We start from the raw sequence: 16,692 nt of genomic DNA, 5'->3' as shown, positions 1-16,692 counted from the left end.
AACATATGAATTTATTATATTATACTCACAATAAAATTGAAACCCTGTAATCTAACCCAGCCTTTAAAGTTATGTATCCATTGAAATGCAAATAAGCTCACATTATAATGTTAGGCAGGAAAGAAAGCTGTACAACTACACATATGGCCTATTCTTGCTTTTATGAAAAAATATCAAAACAAAGCAAAACCCAACAATTATACACACACTTAGCAAAGACCTTGGAAGACTATATACTGTGGAGTTAATGGTGGCTGCCTCTGGGCAGGGAGAACATGAACATTCTTTATGTTTTTCTTTTCACATATTTGTATTTTTTATTTTCTATAATGATCACGCATTGATTTTATATTAAGATAAACAGTTAAAGTGCCTTTAACAACAAAGGAAATAATTTGGAGTTCAGTAATTTCCCGATGTTTTTACCTCCGCTTTAAGAAAATCAAATTAATTTTAGCTGTTTATTCTTTGCCTTTTTACCTTGTAAATTGTTCAGAAAGTGAGTATTCTCAATCAGTTAATATTTTTATAATTTCTATGCACAGAACATAAGGCATGAGATGAAGCACAAGATAATAAGACCTGAAGTTATTACAGAAAAATCAAGATGTATTATTTTTTTTCCATTCAATGTGCTAAAAAAAAAAAAAGAATAAAAACCATATCAGTATTATCACTATATATATACAGACACCAGCAAGTGGAAACATCCACGTGTACATGTTCGATGTGTGTGTATGTGTTTTCATGTGCGTATGGACACATGTGTGTGCATGATGTGTGTGTGCATGTGTGCGTATGTGTGTGCAAGCCAGAGGTCGACACTGGGTATCTCCTTCAGTGGCTCTCCACCTCATTTACCCACAAACCCTAGGGAGCCTCCGGCCTCTACCTGCCCAGTGCTGGGATTAGATGCTTGTGCCACCAAGACCTGCTATTACACAGGCGCAGGGGATCTGAACCCGGGTCCTCATGCTTGTGTGGCAGGCCCTTTACCCACTGAGCCATCTGCCCATTCCCCAGAACAGAACATTCACTTTTGAACAAGGTGTTTCATTGATAGATTTTTTTTTTAACACTTTCAAACTGTTGTCAATCAAATTCCCTTCTGGGCTGGAGGGATGGCTTAGCGGTTAAGGCGTTTGCCTGCAAAGCCAAAGGACCCAGGTTCGATTCCCCAGGACCCACGTTAGCCAGATGCACAAGGGGGCGCACACGTCTCGAGTTTGTTTGCAGTGGCTGGAGGCTCTTGCGTGCCCACTCTTTCTTTTTCTCTTCCCCTTTCTTGGACAAATAAATAAATAAATATTTTTTTAAAAATTCCCTATCTTCTTTGGAGAGCATTTTGACCTTCTCCCTATCCACCCACCTGTCGTCCCCCCCCCCACTCCCCCCAGTGAAGTACAAGCAGATTTGCCCAAAGGCACAAAGCCAATAATGAGGTTGGAGATAAAGAAGAGAGGCATGTGATTTTAAGTTTCGAATAACTCAAAAGGTACTTTTCCTTAGGGTACTCGGGGGCTGGCCTTGTAATCTCAGCCTAGATCCCCACGGCAGTGAGCCGGAGCTGTGTGCCTGTCTTCACGAATGATGTAATGCAGGAGCGCTGGCATCTGGGCATGGTTCGTGTCGACCTGGTTCATTGACCTATGCCCCTTTCCAGATCCTAGGCAGCCAGATTCAGGAGCCCAGTCTCCACAATCACTCAGTGTTCCCAGGAACTGTCTCTCTCAGACTGTTGCGAGGGCAAGCTAGGTGAGGCCCGGGAATGGCTGGTGTCCAGATTCCATTTCTCGTGGGCATAAGGGAACTCAAAGTCTGGTGCCTAGACACCTGGCTCTGCTAGAACTCCCCTAAACTGCTGACCGAACAGCACCAATTTCCCCCACCAACAAGGCAGCCTGCCTGCCTGCCTGCCTTAGAGAGAGGCCACAGCGAGTCGAGCTCTTCTGCAGGAGCAAGGCGCTGGGATGCACCACTACCGCAGGGCATCAGAAGGATGAGGACCCGGGTCTGTGCCCAGTCCTCTGGCTATGAGGGCTACGCTGAAGACACCGAACCCTCTTCCCCTTGTTCTGTATCCTCTGCATGCCACCTTGTGGGATTTTGCTGAAACCTATCCTAGCGTTTGTTTTAGCGTTTGCTCTGTTTGTTTGGTGTGCTTGCTTTCTTTTGAAAAGGATATCAAAATGTCTCTAGCTCTTATTCTCCAGGCCGGTCAGCCAGGAGCACACACCGACCCACGTGTCTGTGGTGGTGAGGATGCTAACGCGGGGATTGGTGGGGCAGGCCTTCATTTCTTACCAGCTGTGGAACCTTGGGACAGTCATGTGACTTCCTGAAATGTCCCAGGTGTATTTTTAAAAATATTTTCAAGCACAGAGAGACAGGAGAGAGAATGGGCATTGCAAGGCCTCTAGCCACTGCAAACGAACTCCACCCTGTACATCTAGCTTTACCTGCTTACTGGGGAATTGAATCTGGGTCCTTTGGCTTTGCAGGCAAGCACCTTAACTGCTCAGTCATCTCTTTGGCCCCCACAGGTGTACTTTAAAACGGATTAGAAGACCCAAACTCAGAAAGAACAAAACCTCGTGTTCTCTCTGATAGGAGGATCCTGGCTTATAACGTGTGCGTGTGTGTAAAGCCTGTAAAGTTAGAATGGTAATCAAGAGCAGACATACAGATTTGGGAGAAGTGAGGGGGCGGACATACATAAACAGAAGCAGGAGGTTACTGTGGGAGAAGGGGGAACTAGGGAGAGGGGTAGCATCTAAAACAAAATGCATTTGAAAATTCCAGAATGGATGATGCCTAAAGCTCTGTATGCAAATTAAAATATTAAAATAATTTTTAACAGGCAAGATGAGGAACTGGAGAGATGGCTTGGTTGGTAAAGTGCTTGCCATATAAGCATGAGGACCCGAGTTTGTATCCCCAGCACCCGTGTGAAACCCAGGCGCCATGGTGCGCACTGATAATCCCAGTGCTAGGGAGGCAGAAACAGGAGGGTCCCTGTACCTTACTTAGTCTAGACAAATCCGTGAGCCCCATGTTCAGTAATAGACCCTGTCCCAGAGAATGAGCTGGAGACTGAGGAAGACACCTGGTGTCCACCTCTGGCTTCCACATGCATGTGTGTGCACACACACACACATGAACATATATAGGTACACACACACACAGAGATCTGATGACACAGTGGATGACCCATGTTGAGTACCACGCAGTGTACAGCATATAGCAGAAAGAATCCTCATCATGGGAAGGTGTGATTACTGTCCCTCTTCTGTACTGGACAACTTCTCTGAAAATGGGGAGCCATTACTGGTCATTTTGGAGGTCCGGGAAGGTAGTGTTTGAAATCACCTAGTACATTGTGAGACATCATGAGGCCATATTTTACTTTTCACCTATTATTGCAAAGGATAGCAATGAGAAAGCTCTCACGAGCTCATGTTGACAAAGCAGAATTTCCTTCTATTAGCTATTTTGTCTAGATAATTTCATTGCTATTACTCAAGCTGATACTCTGGAAGCACAGACACTTCTGGCATATAAAGTAGTCTTTACCTTCTGCATTGCTCTCCTCATTGTGAGGAGCAGATACCTGACGGGAGCAACTTAAAACAGGGAGGACTGATTTTGGCTCAAGGTTCAGAGGGATAGAGTCCCTCGTGGCCCGGACAGGTGTAGCAGAGGGTCAGGTCTGCGGTGGCAGGGGCTTGTGAAATGGCTTGAGTCAGAAGTGGGGGATATGGTAGGAAAAAAAATGTTTTCCTTCCAGGAATGTACTTCCTCTAGCTAAGTCTCAGCTCTTAAAGGTTTCACAACCTCCAAAACAAACAGCACCACCAGCAGGGGACCAAGCCCATGAACCCAAGGGGGACGTTCCACATTCAAACCATAACATCTTTGTCATGGTTTGGATCTGAAATGTCCCCATAGGCCACGTGCTCAAGGCTTGGTCACTAGCCTATTGGGAGGTCACACAACCTTTGGGAGGTAGGGGCTAGATGGTAGAAGTGTCCCAGGGAGCATGCCCTTGAAGAAGCCATTAGGACTCTAGCTCCTTTTCTCCCTCTTTCCACTTCCTGGCCACCATGAGGCGAATAGCTTCTGTTGCCATATGTCATGATGCTCTGTCTTACAAAAGTCCTAAATGAAGCCAGCCAAACATTCTAACCTCTAGAATCTTGGGCCAAATAAGCCTTTTCTCCTTTAAAGTTATTTCTCCCTGGTATTTCATCACAGTAATGAAAAGCTGACTAACACAATGAGTTACCTCAAAGGAAAAAAAAAAAAAAAAAAAAAAACCTGCTTCATTGATACATGTAGGGCAACACTTACCTATGCATCTTCATCTTAAAATATTTATTTATTTAGAGAGCGAGAGAGAGAGAATGGGTACACCAGGGCCTCCTGCTACTGCAAAGAAACTCCAGACGCACGTGAAACTTTGATCTTCTGGCTTTTATGTAGGTACCGGGAGCGGACTCAGGCTGTCAGGCTTTGTAAGCAAATGATTTCGGCAGCTCAGCCGTCTCTCCAGCCCCTTGACCTGAGGTTTGATTGAGGCAATTTGACTTTGGATATGCTTACTCACTTTTTAAGAATCTTTTTTTTTTCTTCTAGATTTTCTCAATAGATATCACTTATAGTCAGCAGTATCATTATGTCAAAAATAATCTTGGACCAGTAATGGGACGTTGCGATCATTCTGTCACACGTGCCTCACTAGTGGATGTGGAGAACAGGGTGGGGAATATAGGGAAATGCCAGGGGTCCATATTTAAATCATATGGGAAAAAGTAGCCTAATGTCGGGGCACAGAGTGTCCTGCCTAGGAGGGGTGATAACTTGGGGGGAGGCAATCTAGGCCCGCTCACGCATAGCAGCACGAGGCACATGGATGTCGACAGGAGAGGAGATTAGAGTATGATCAAATGGCATTTCACTAGGAAGGAAGAGTGAAGGCGTAGTATGCTGCCTGCGCTGCAGAAATTCTCTGGCTAGCCCAGAAGTCCAGTGAAAGTGAACATCCTGAGCCATGACTAAAATGGTGGAGACGGCAAGGCGGCAGAGGGACTGCTTTTGTCTAGCTGCGCCCAGAGCGATGGCAGGGACGGGGTGGGCAGGAGTTGTACGCCAAGTGCTTCAGGGACTGGACGAAGTGACCAGAGCATCTGGGAAGTGAGCAGAGCCCTTCTCCCCGCCTCCCCACCCAGCATTCTCGGAAAGGTCCTTGGCTGCTCCGGAACGTGTCGTTCTCATTAGGGAGCCGGTGGCAGGCGGTGCGTAGCCGACCTTACTCTGGAGGGAGTGAAGTGGAGGAGCGCGGAGCAGCGGAGGCACCAGGGCAGAGCGGGTTAAGTTGAGCTCTGATGTTTCAATGAAGCCGCAGCTCCTCTCCGCAGACACTGCCACTCTCATTATCTCTGTCAATCAGATCCAAGCAGCAGAACTTCCAAGTTGCTCTCTCTGGCTGACAAACTCTCTGTACATGTTCAAAAGACCTTCCTGGGCTCCGGAAGCCCAATTACCAGCACTCCGACTTGCCTCTGCAATTCTCTTCCTTAAAGCCTTTCGATTGTCATCTGTGAAATCCTTTGCCGCCACCACCTCAGTGCTTTCTGAAGAGTGAGACTGCAGCCCAGCAGCCGGAAGCCCCTCCTGACTCTCGCCCAGACCAGGTCTCAGGGGCTTTCTGAATGGGCATGACGTCACCTCCTGCCTCCCATCAAGAGCAGCACTGCACTTGGGACAATGCTTAGGGGCTTTGTTTTGGAAAAATATATATATATATAATATGACGAGAAAAAGCTGTAATCTTGCAGATGTTCTTATTCCCTCTGTGTCCCAGATTAAATGTTAAATACCAGGAAGCTTTCTTCTTCCTCACAGAATGTTCTCGAAGCCCTCTGTATATGCCACTGGACTGTGAAACCCTCAAGAATAGATGCAACCAGTACGATGCTTGGTCACCATTAGCATGCATTGACTGTATTGAATGAATGATTCGGCGATTCTGGAAATCTAATTTCAGAAATTCTGTTTGTTTCCAGCATAGATGAATGCAATGCATTGGCTGAGAATATCTTATATGTCAAATCTTGTCTGTCAGTTTTGTAATCTATGCTATGTGTGCTGAATTGTTCTTAATCCGATTAAGGTCTCTGGGCGGGATGAGATGGGTTGGCTTTGTGTGCCTAACAGTATGGATGGAACCTGTGAGCGGTCGATTTCATAAAAGAGCCTGGTTGCTGTCAGCTCTTCCACTTACTGATTGGACACGCTATAGGAGCAGAGTCGAGGCGTGGATAATCACAGATAATAGAGGACCTAGACGCCACCCATGGTTGGACCTGGTTAAAGATGCAGTCATTACACCTGCTCGGGGCTGGAGTCTTCTGTACACACCAGTACAGAGAACTGTCCCACAGCACCCCAGCTCTCCACCCCACAGTCTTATTGGGAAACCATCACCTTTCTCAGTCTTCTGGGCAAATGCATGGCTGTAAATCTCTGGATGGACAGAGGCTGGCTGGGGGTGGATAAGCCACTGCATAGAGGTATTTACACTGTGACTGTTGGACCTGCAGGAAGCAGATCTAACTGGGAACAACCCTGTGACTGCCACTCTGTAAGCTGAGAAAGACAAGACCATCCCCAGTAGTGGAAAAAGCAAGCAGAAGACACAGGTACATGGGATTTACAAACCTTAATCCACTCACTATGTTGTCAAAACAGAGAAGAATGGTTTAGGGGAATAGTCTAGCTTGAAATCCAAAAGGGACTTTTGGTTGTAACCTTATCAAATTATCCTAAAGCTTCCCCACCCTTACAAACAGTGGACTACATTTCCCATCTGGAACATTCCCCAAATGCCTCTACTTACAGTATTTCTGATGACTCTTTCTGTTCCACTCTCACTCTTGTCCCTGGAGGACAGTCCGAATAATGCTCCTGTGGTCTGCCTGAAGCCAGCAAGTTTTAGGAAGCTTTCTCAGCCCTCTCCCTGCCCCCTTTTGCTGGTTGATGTTAACATGGGCTCACAGAAGACTTCCCAGGGAAGAAGGGTTCATTAGAATTCCTCTCTTTAAGTAGGAAGATACAAGTCTAAAGAAAAGCTACATCTAGCTGAGTGCAGAAAGCTGTCACAGATAGCGCAGGACTCGGGTGGAAGGGAAACATGGAGTATGGGCTGGGACCCATGGCATTGGGTCTTAGTTTAGTCTCATCAATTTATGGTCCATGGCTACTCAGAAACAGTCCAGCATCCTTATAGACTTTATAGTCATTGTCATTATTACTCTCCATGCAGAGTTCTTCAATTATTACAAACTTCCATGCCAAAGGTAAGCCTGCTTCTCTGCCCTTAACACTCAAGTTCTGGTTTATGACACATTTATCTGAAATCAGGTAGGATGGGTACTCACTGCATGAGAGATACCTGGATGAGTGCTTGTGGACAAGATGCTGATACTTACATCTTGGTTGGACATATCCCAGTAGGGTCTCTCTCCAAATGACATGACTTCCCACATGACAATCCCATAGCTCCAGACATCACTGGCTGAAGTGAACTTGCGGTAGGCAATGGCCTCTGGAGCTGTCCATCTCACGGGGATCTTCCCTCCCTGGAAGAAAGAAAACCCTGATGAAGGTCAGTTCAAGCAAGTGAAGAGAAACAAGGCACATGTACTCTTCGAAGCTCATTCCCTCAGCTTGTGAATTCGGCCAGCCAGGATCACCTTACCCTATGGACAGATAATATTTCTGGGTTTACATAGAGGACACCTAATAGATCACGGTGACCCACGCTGGTCTCACACTATACATGGTCACAATCCTTCTCGATTTTCTACACACTGATTCTGACAAGATAGATGGATAGAGGTGGATGGGGGGGGGGGGGAGAGAGCATAATTATGCTGACTGTACTAGAACCACGTGAGATTGGCTACCCAGGATGCGAGCTGTGGTTGCCTTTGTACCATGCCAAGGGAAAAAAAGTCCATAGTAGTTGGCTCAGGGGGAAACACAAGGAAACCAAAGGAAGAGGAGTGATGGGGTATACCTCCTGAAGACCCACCCACTGCTAGATGGCACCAGCTGCTCCTATGCTCCATTCCTGCTGTGCTCCATCTCTGAGGAGAAGGGTTCCTAGCTCCGCAGCTGCAGATGGTCTTGGGCTGTACTAGTGTGGGACGCTCCCTGCTCTGTCCATATTGAGGTCACCGTGCCTGCCCTAGGAGATGACATTGCCGGTTGCTAAAGGGCCATCCTCAGGTGTTTTTTCTCCTTACCCATGAACACCACACTGGATGCTTCTAACTTGACTATCTGCTTAGCCCCTAACTTGGCTACGATAACTTAGCCAGTGCTCTTTACCTAAGAGCTGAATCCATCCACCCATTCATCCATCATCTCATTAACACATAGGCAGGCACTGTTTGAGGAGGATCTAGCATCCTAGGAAAGAGCCACCAGAATCCCTGCCATCAAGCTATGTGGGATGATGTTGAGGCAGACCATAAACAAGAAACTTAAAATGTAGCTGATACTATTTAAAAGTGAGGAGGGTGAGCCATGGGGATCCTACGAACTGGGGGGAGGGGTGCCAGTTATCAGTGAGGGTCAGTAAAGGTAGCTAGGAACAGCCAAAGGGGAGTTCTCTGGGATGGTTAAGAGCTTCCAGACTCCTTAGCTGAGTTTGGAAACCAGTACTGGCCCCTCCTACCTAGGCGATCAGGATAAGCACCCCTCCCCTGTTCACTAGATCGCTAATGCCTGCATAGCCAGGTTATCGTGAGGGTCACAGCCAAGATGCGCACTAGCTTGATAGAGACAGCAAGTGCTATGCGCATGCTGACTCTGACTTCCTCCATGCTCAGCTCCAGACAACAAGCAGAAGCTGGCAGGTGGATTGGTCGTGGAAGGGAAGTCTGAGTGGAGCACAGCATGTGCCATAGCCAGAAAGGAAGGGAATTATACAGGCAATCCAGGATGACTGAAGCTGTGTGATTGCTGAGGGGGGAAGTAGATGGAGGTGAGGGTGACCAAAAATGCAGGGCACAGGAGATGTGTCCAGCTCTGATACTGCCCTTAGGTATCAGTGTGATAATAATATACCCAGGCTGCTCCTCTCTATTACCAGTGTGATCTTCTTCTTCTATTTTTCATGCAGAAATGCCAGGATCTTACCCACAGCACTGGCTCCATGCTTGAACTCCCTATCACTTCATGATAATTTAATCCCAGGGCTCCTGGGCGACAGAGTCTGCATAAGGACAGACTGAAGCTTCTTCCTGTCTTTCTTCCTTGGCCTCATGCCTTGGCTATGGGAAGCTATTTATATACTGACCACACTAAAGATCTGTTCAAATCACCAAAAATATATGGCGGACTTTAGAAAATTAAAAAAAAAAAAAAAAAGCCTTACAATGTGAAAATGGCTAACCCGGTTGGGGGTGGGGAGGAGGACGCAAACAGAAAAGTGCATTTTTATCTGGTTTCCCGTCCGGAGCTAAGGAAAATAAAGGCCACCAAGGCTGGACCTTCCCAGGCATACATCCAGCTTTCTACAAAAAAGACAGCCCTGAGTTCCCCTGAGGATGCTGGCAAGCTTTTGTGGTGGGAGATGCCCTCAGCTCGCATGCCAGCCACATGACAAATGCCTGGAGGGCAGGCTTGGGTTGCCTGCAGTAGAATGTGGGGTTCCCACTGGCCCCAGAACATGAATACATTTATTGGTTTTAGTGAAGAAGGTGGGAAATTCATCCGGTAAACCAGGAGTGGACTAGCACCTAGAAGCCAGCTAATATCACTGCAGGGATTCTTACTGTATGTCCCCTTGAGGGAAGGGATTGTTGCCACGCCCTGCGATGATCTGGGTTCTCCCAGAGAAAAAGGATGTTTTTTTTTTTTCATAATACTTGGATTAAGTAAGGTAGGAAAGAACAGGAGTTTGTATATGTGTGTATGAGGGGAGGGAGAGAGAGAGAGAAAGAGAGAGACAAAAGAGAGAGGACAGAAAATGAGGAGAGGGAGAGAGAGAAAGAATGAGATTCCTTGCAAGTGAGAATTTACCAATATGTGTGTGCAAGACTGAGAGACAGAAAAATTGGTGGTGGGGATCTGTGCGTAAAAGAGGCTTGGGGCTTGCTTATCTTTTGTGTGTGTTTGTTGGGGGGTAGAGGCGCAAGATGAAAGTGTAGTTCCGAATTTCAAAGAGGTGATTTGGGAGTCTGGAAGTGTCCTCCTCTGCCAAGTCTGGAGCAGACCCCAGGGGCTGTCAGTGACAGCTGTTGAGCCTCTCCTTCCTGCATGTAAAGCGGCAGTGCCAGCCCCACTGGCGAGGAGCCTCAAGCCCCCCTGACACCTGGCGCTGTTGGGCCTCACTGAACATGGAGCTTGCCCTGTCACCACCATTCCCTCCATCTCAGCAGGTGGCCGAGCCTTCCAGAAGAGCTACCCTGGACAGGCAGGTGACAGCTTGTCATGGCTGGCTGGCTCTCTTACTCAGATGAAGAGCAAGAGGACACTGACCTCTGAGGCAGAACAAAAAGAATCACAAAGTCAGACGAGCATGGGAATGGGTGTGTTCCTGCCTGGGAATTGGAAATTTTCCTTCTTTCTCTTCAAGCATCATACAGACCTTCTAATGCTGAGGAAATCACAGTGATGATTATGATGAGTGAACTTGTGTACTGGTTTGAATATGAAATGCCCCCTCCCAGAGCCTCATGGGTTCGTGATTAAGCCTCCTACTCAATCCCCTGCTGGTGGAGCCTTTGGGAAGGAGGTGAAGCCTTCCTGGAGGAGGTGTGTCACTCAGGGTGAAGTTCGAGGTTTGTCAGTCCCACCCACGTGATGTTCAGAGCTAGCTCACTTTGACTACTTCCTTCCTCTCCTGCTGTGGCAAGATGCGATGCTAAGGGTCACCGGCTCTGCTTCATGGGATGGAACTTCCCTTCAAAACTGTAAGTTGGAAAGAAACCCATTTACTTCCACAAGCTGCTTCTGTTTGGGGGTTTTGTCCCAGCAATGAGAAGGCAGCTGCTACAACTTGTCTTCAATGATGTGATAGGCAGTCGATGTTGACCACTCAGTGAGAGGACTGAAGTGAAGGAGGCAGGTGACTGCTAAGCAGGAAGGACTTGTTGCCCAAAGATGACATTTGGACTAGAAGTCAAGGTCAGTGCACGCAAGTGTCTGCAAAGTGCTCTAAATGTCCTTCCCTCTCCAATGCACCAAAAAGGGGCAGAAGGGGAGTAGCTTGCTGTGTTTGGTGGTAGGAAATGTGAGGGAAGAAGTCTATGCAATGGAGAAAGGATAGAGCTTACTGGGATGGAACCCTAATCCATGGGCACAGAGAGAGGCTGGATAGACGACCATCCCTGCAATGGGTTTTGTGAAACACGTAAGGACTCATTTCTCCAGGGATGCTGAGTGTACAAGTCTGCTTCCATCAGGGAGTGATATATTAGAGACTTTTGTCTTCACTGTGATCAAATACCTAACAGAAATAATGTAAGGGGACAATTATATTGGCTCCCAGTTTCATAAGTGTCACCCTATGATGGTGGAGAGGGCACTGTGGCCAGGAATCAGAGCCGAACAGTTCATATCAGGTGGAAAGGAAGCAGAGGAAAGGGGGTATACAAGCAGGGAACAGGTCAAGATATAGTTCCCAGTGACTTACTTTCTCTAACTAGGATCTGCTTCTTATCGTTCACCACTTATAACAACGCCATCATATCACGACTCTAGCAAAGGATGAATCAAGCCATTAATTAGTTCCGAGTCTTTCCAACTTCATCATTTCCAGAAATGGGCTAGGAGAAACACCCATAGGTGTACTTTACTAATCTATAACAGGTCTCACAATCCAATCAAGCTAACAATCTCAATTAACAAGTACAATAAGTTACCCCAGAGCCGCCACAGGGGCCACTATTGGGATGTAGGGAAGAAGAACAAGGGGGGGGGGCAGGTTCCATGGCAGTAGCAGGACTCTGAGTTCTCCAAATGATTTCACACACACTGACCTTCTTGTGCATGGAATGGCTGTGCCGTCAGGAAACTCCTACTATTTGAAAACCTCTGCTTAATAATGATCATATCTAAACTCAGATTTAAGACAAACTTTGCATGTATGTGTAGAGTTTGATGAACTAAGAGAAGATGTCTGACATTGGATCAATTGCTATCTCAGCCATCCTAGGGTCACTTGCTAAGCCACATCCACACCTGATAATAACAAGAAGCACTATGACAGTCGAAGTTGTGGTGACAATCGGCAAAAGGTGTCAATAGAAGGACATTTTAATTCACTCAACCGCAGCCAGCATGGAATATGTATCTATGTAGTGTAAACTCTGCCCAGACCTATCCTGAAGACATGGCACTGATGAGGCTCAGCTCTACCCCAAGGAGTGATAAACACCCCTGATGCTACCCAGACAGCCACAGTAAGGTTAGACAGATACAACCCTTAGATTTGGCTCGATATACCATTCCACTGTTAAGTTTCCCAGGTCAAGGTCTTGGCATAGGCCTCATTCCTCCATGTTAATTTCTCATGCTCAAGAAGCTCACAGGGTAGCATTGCTTTACACACACACACACACACACACACACACACACACACACACACACACACAGTATAAGCATATTTGAATGTGTATGTGTGTGTGCATGTGTATGTGGAGGCCAGAGTTTGATATTGGGTGCCTTTTGCAGTTGCTCTCCACCTTACCTTTTGAGACAGGGACCCCCACAGGACAAGGAGCTCATCAATTTGGCTAGAAAAGCTAGCCAGCTTGTCCCCAAGGATCCTTCTGTTTTTGTCACCCAGCACTGCGTGTACAGGTGTGTGCTGCCATTCCTGGCTTGTACATGGGTGCTGGGGGGGGGGTCTGAACTCAGGTCCCCATGTTTGCACGGCAAGCATTCTGCCTCTCAGCCACCGTCCCAGATCCCCATGATGCAGTACTCTTTTGTCACTGGCATCGCTGTCCTACCTGTCTCTATAACTGTGTGCGACTACATCGTGCTGGGATCGCGGCAGCAGTCTGGGAACTAAGGAACACTGATGATGGGACCACGGACTTGTGCACGTATCTCTTTAAGCTTCAAAGTGGTAGGTTTCAAACTAAGGTCATCACGCAATGGCTCTAAACTTCATGTGCTCAATATTACAAATGGTCTAATACATAAACTATACTGAGATTGCGAAAATGCAACAGGGTAGCTATGTAATCCATGGAGCATAATTATTGTCTTTAAACAAGGACTTATCAAGTGTTTTGCACTGGGCAATGTCACCCACAAAACATGATATGCTGAAGTTTGAACATGTTAATGTGACAATATTTGGCAATAGGATATTTGAAGATGTGATCAAATTCAGGTGAAGTCATATGGGGTTCCATACTGGCTTCCTCATAACACATGCAGGTATAGATACAGAGGCACAAAGTGGGGAACACCATGTGAAGATGGAGGCAGAGGCTGGAGCTCTGTATCTACAAAGGTACCGCAAGGATACGTGGCATCTTGGAAGGAGACTCAGAACAGATCCTCCAGAGATTTCAGGGGAATGTGGGCCTGACAACACTGTCACCTCAGACTTCCAGCCCCCCGAGCTGTGACAAATGACATGTAAAAGTCTGATATTAAAGCCACCCAGGTTACCATAGTTTATTAAAGAAGTGATAGGAAACCAGTACATGGGGTGTGTGTACACGATTATATGAAGAACTAGTTTAAAAATACTGGTATTTAGTTCTTATATGACAGAACTATCAAAGGCTACTTATTAGAGGGTAGGGGAGAGCTGGAAGTGAGGGATAAATCACTTAATCAAATCAAAGCCTTTTAATTAACCAGCGACCAGACCCCTCTATTATAGTTCAGACCCTGGAAGACTGACTGGGGGAGAATTCCTTCCACTCTCTATCAGTCATATTCCCAGACCACAGGGGCAACTCCGGCCTGGGCGGCAGTGAGAGAAATGCGCGGCAGTGCAAGCTAGGTCAGTACTCTGCCTCTGCCTACCTAGAAAGCCTAGCCCAGCGTCCTCAAGCTTGTCTACCCACTGGAACCACAAAGGGGAAATGTTCATTTTCTCAAGTGTCATAGTAGTCAAACTTGTATAGAACTTCTGGGAGGGGTGCCCAAGCATTGGTAGGTTTAGCATGAATTGTCTGAATTTTACTAGACTCTGGTTGGTGATTCTAACACACAACCACTACTTACAACCACCAGCCAGACCACTGGCTCTCAGACTTGAGTGCGCACCGGGATCTTCCACAGGACCTGTAAAATTCGCCCTTATGCAGCCTTTCAAGTTGCCAGTTAGGAGACAGGCAGGGCCTGATAATTTACATTTCTAACAAATTCCCTGTGTGGTTGTTAAATGTTGAGAACCAAACTGGCATTGATCAACCTGGGATAAGTCATAGGCTGTATTAGTTTTAATCCTGAAACCGTGGCTGGGTTGAGAAGAATTCTGTGACTTTGCCTGGGCTTAGCTACTGTTGCGGTCAGGTTCACATTGCTGGCAGAAAACACCCGACCAAGAGCAGCTTGTGTGTGTGTGGTGGTGGTGGTGGTGGTGGGGGGGGGTGTTTTGACTTACAAACTCAAGGGGAAGCTCCGTGATGACAGGGGAAAATGATGGCATGAGCAGAGGGTGGACATCACCCCCGGCCAACATCAGGTAGGCAAGAGTGTGCCGTTCATGGGCATGGGGAAAACTGGCTATAATACTCATAAGACCGCCACCAACAATGCACTGCCTCTAAGAGGCATCAATTCCTGAATCCCCATCAGCTGGGAACCTAGCATTCAGAGCACCTAAGTTTATGGGGGACACCTGAATCACACCACCACAGCCAGGGAGTGTGACTGATGATACGTGAGAAGGAACTGAAGCATGCTAAGGCCTTCCTATGACTGCGGGTGCAGCTCAGTGGATAGCGTGCTTACCGAGCACCTGTGAGGCCCTGGGCTGGACCCACTGCACCACACAGACACAGCACGGTGGAACATGCCTGTAAGATAGCACGGGAGAGGTAGAGGAAGGAGGGTCAGAAGCTCACGGTCATTCTTGACTACGTAGTGACCCTGAGATCAGCATGAGCTGCATGAGGCCATCTCAGAAACAAAACAACCAGGCTGGAGAGATGGCTCAGTGGTTAAGGCACTTGCCTGCAGAGCCTAAGGACCAGGGTTGGAGTCTTAGTAGCCACGTAAAGCCAGACGTACAAGGTGATGCATGCATCTGGCGTTCATTTGCAGTTGCTAGAGACCCTGATGTGCCCATTTCTCTCTTATAAATAAATAAAATATTTTTAAAAAGATTTAAAAAAAATCTACCTTATTCTTAGATTACTATAACTATTAGAGCATCTAAATAAGTGAAAATACTCACGGAATTACAAATGTTCCTCCAGGTGAGTGTGACGGGGTAAAGCTAAAGGAACTGCAGACTAGGCCTTCTGCGTCTTTAGAAGAGCATTTGTCCTGGTGAGCAATGCCTGCTGTGAGTGGCAGGGGACGACAGGGGTGAGCACACAGTATGCATGGTAAGCAACACGGCCCTTGACATCAAAAGATCTTAAAATGTTGAAAACCAAACACTGGGAGAACTGAGGTGAAGTCTCATTGCATGTCAAGAGTCACTTTGGACTGGGCAGATTGGACATTCCCCTTAGGGCAGTGACCATCCTAACTGGAGTTGACCAGCCTGGATGAGGCATCCACCCATGAGAGCAGTTCTGTGTAGTCCTCTGTGGGCCAGTTGGAATACAGATGGCCTTGTCCTCAGGGTCCATCCATGTGGCCTGGTCCCCTCCTGTTCCTGTCACTGTCCACTGCTCTGGACCAAGAAGTCTGAAATGAGCCTTATGTGCTAAATGTGAACTGTATGTCACAGTGAATGTCTGGCCTTAAAAGCACTCTGAAAATACACTAACCTATTTTCCTTAACTTAATCAGTAGTGTGATTCCCACTCCCCCACCCCTCTCCACACACACAGATAAAACCCATATCTGCCAAGAAGGAAAGGGAAGTCTCTGTTTAAAAGGTTAGCTATCTCTGAGACTGAGCAGCTCCGACTAGCCAGTGGAGATCATTTCTGGCTGTTAAATTGCACCTGGGCCTAAATAACACAGAAGCTAGCTTCAACGTAGCCCAGGATGCCAGGAATTTGCATGGAAGCAGTCTCCCCATCATGGGGAAAGAGTTCCTCTGGCCCTGGCGCTCACTTCTTTCCAGAAGCCACAATCTTGACGGTGACGCTCTAATTCATCACCGTGCTAAGAATTATGACTCGGCGTGCCCAGAAGGACTTCCAGGAGAGGCAGGCCAGCTGTGGGAGACAGGTGAGCTTCTGGGAAGGGTGGTCTCGTTTTCATGCAAATGACACACAGGGCCCCCCAAAAAGGGGGGAGCAGGTGAAAAAAAAGACACCCAGCATCAGTGACTGCAGACAAAATTGTTTCTAAACAGAATGTTTTTCAAAGCTATTCTTGAAGCATTAGCTGCTCCTGCAAAATGAATGACACAATGTATTTCGTACTAGTAATAAAATATGTGATTTGAATAACTACAAATGGAAAGATTTACAGTCGGTGTGGACTCCTGGCTGCTTCTCCCCTGAGCTTTGTGCGTGCTGAAAC

General features: G+C 47.0%; 1 protein-coding gene across 1 annotated transcript in view; it reads right to left on the bottom strand.

Annotated features, from left to right (window-relative positions):
- Positions 1-16,692, bottom strand: part of Ephb1 (EPH receptor B1) — a 504,317-nt gene that overhangs the window by 10,624 nt on the left and 477,001 nt on the right. The window contains exon 13 of the mRNA XM_004664344.2: positions 7,491-7,640. Coding sequence (XP_004664401.2) covers positions 7,491-7,640 — 150 coding nt within the window. The remainder of the gene's footprint in view (positions 1-7,490; positions 7,641-16,692) is intronic.

The sequence above is a fragment of the Jaculus jaculus genome, chromosome 17 (assembly GCF_020740685.1).
Source record: "Jaculus jaculus isolate mJacJac1 chromosome 17, mJacJac1.mat.Y.cur, whole genome shotgun sequence".
Taxonomy (NCBI): domain Eukaryota; kingdom Metazoa; phylum Chordata; class Mammalia; order Rodentia; family Dipodidae; genus Jaculus; species Jaculus jaculus.
The sequence above is the reverse complement of the archived record's forward strand: the minus strand, read 5'-3'. Positions and strand labels throughout refer to the sequence as shown.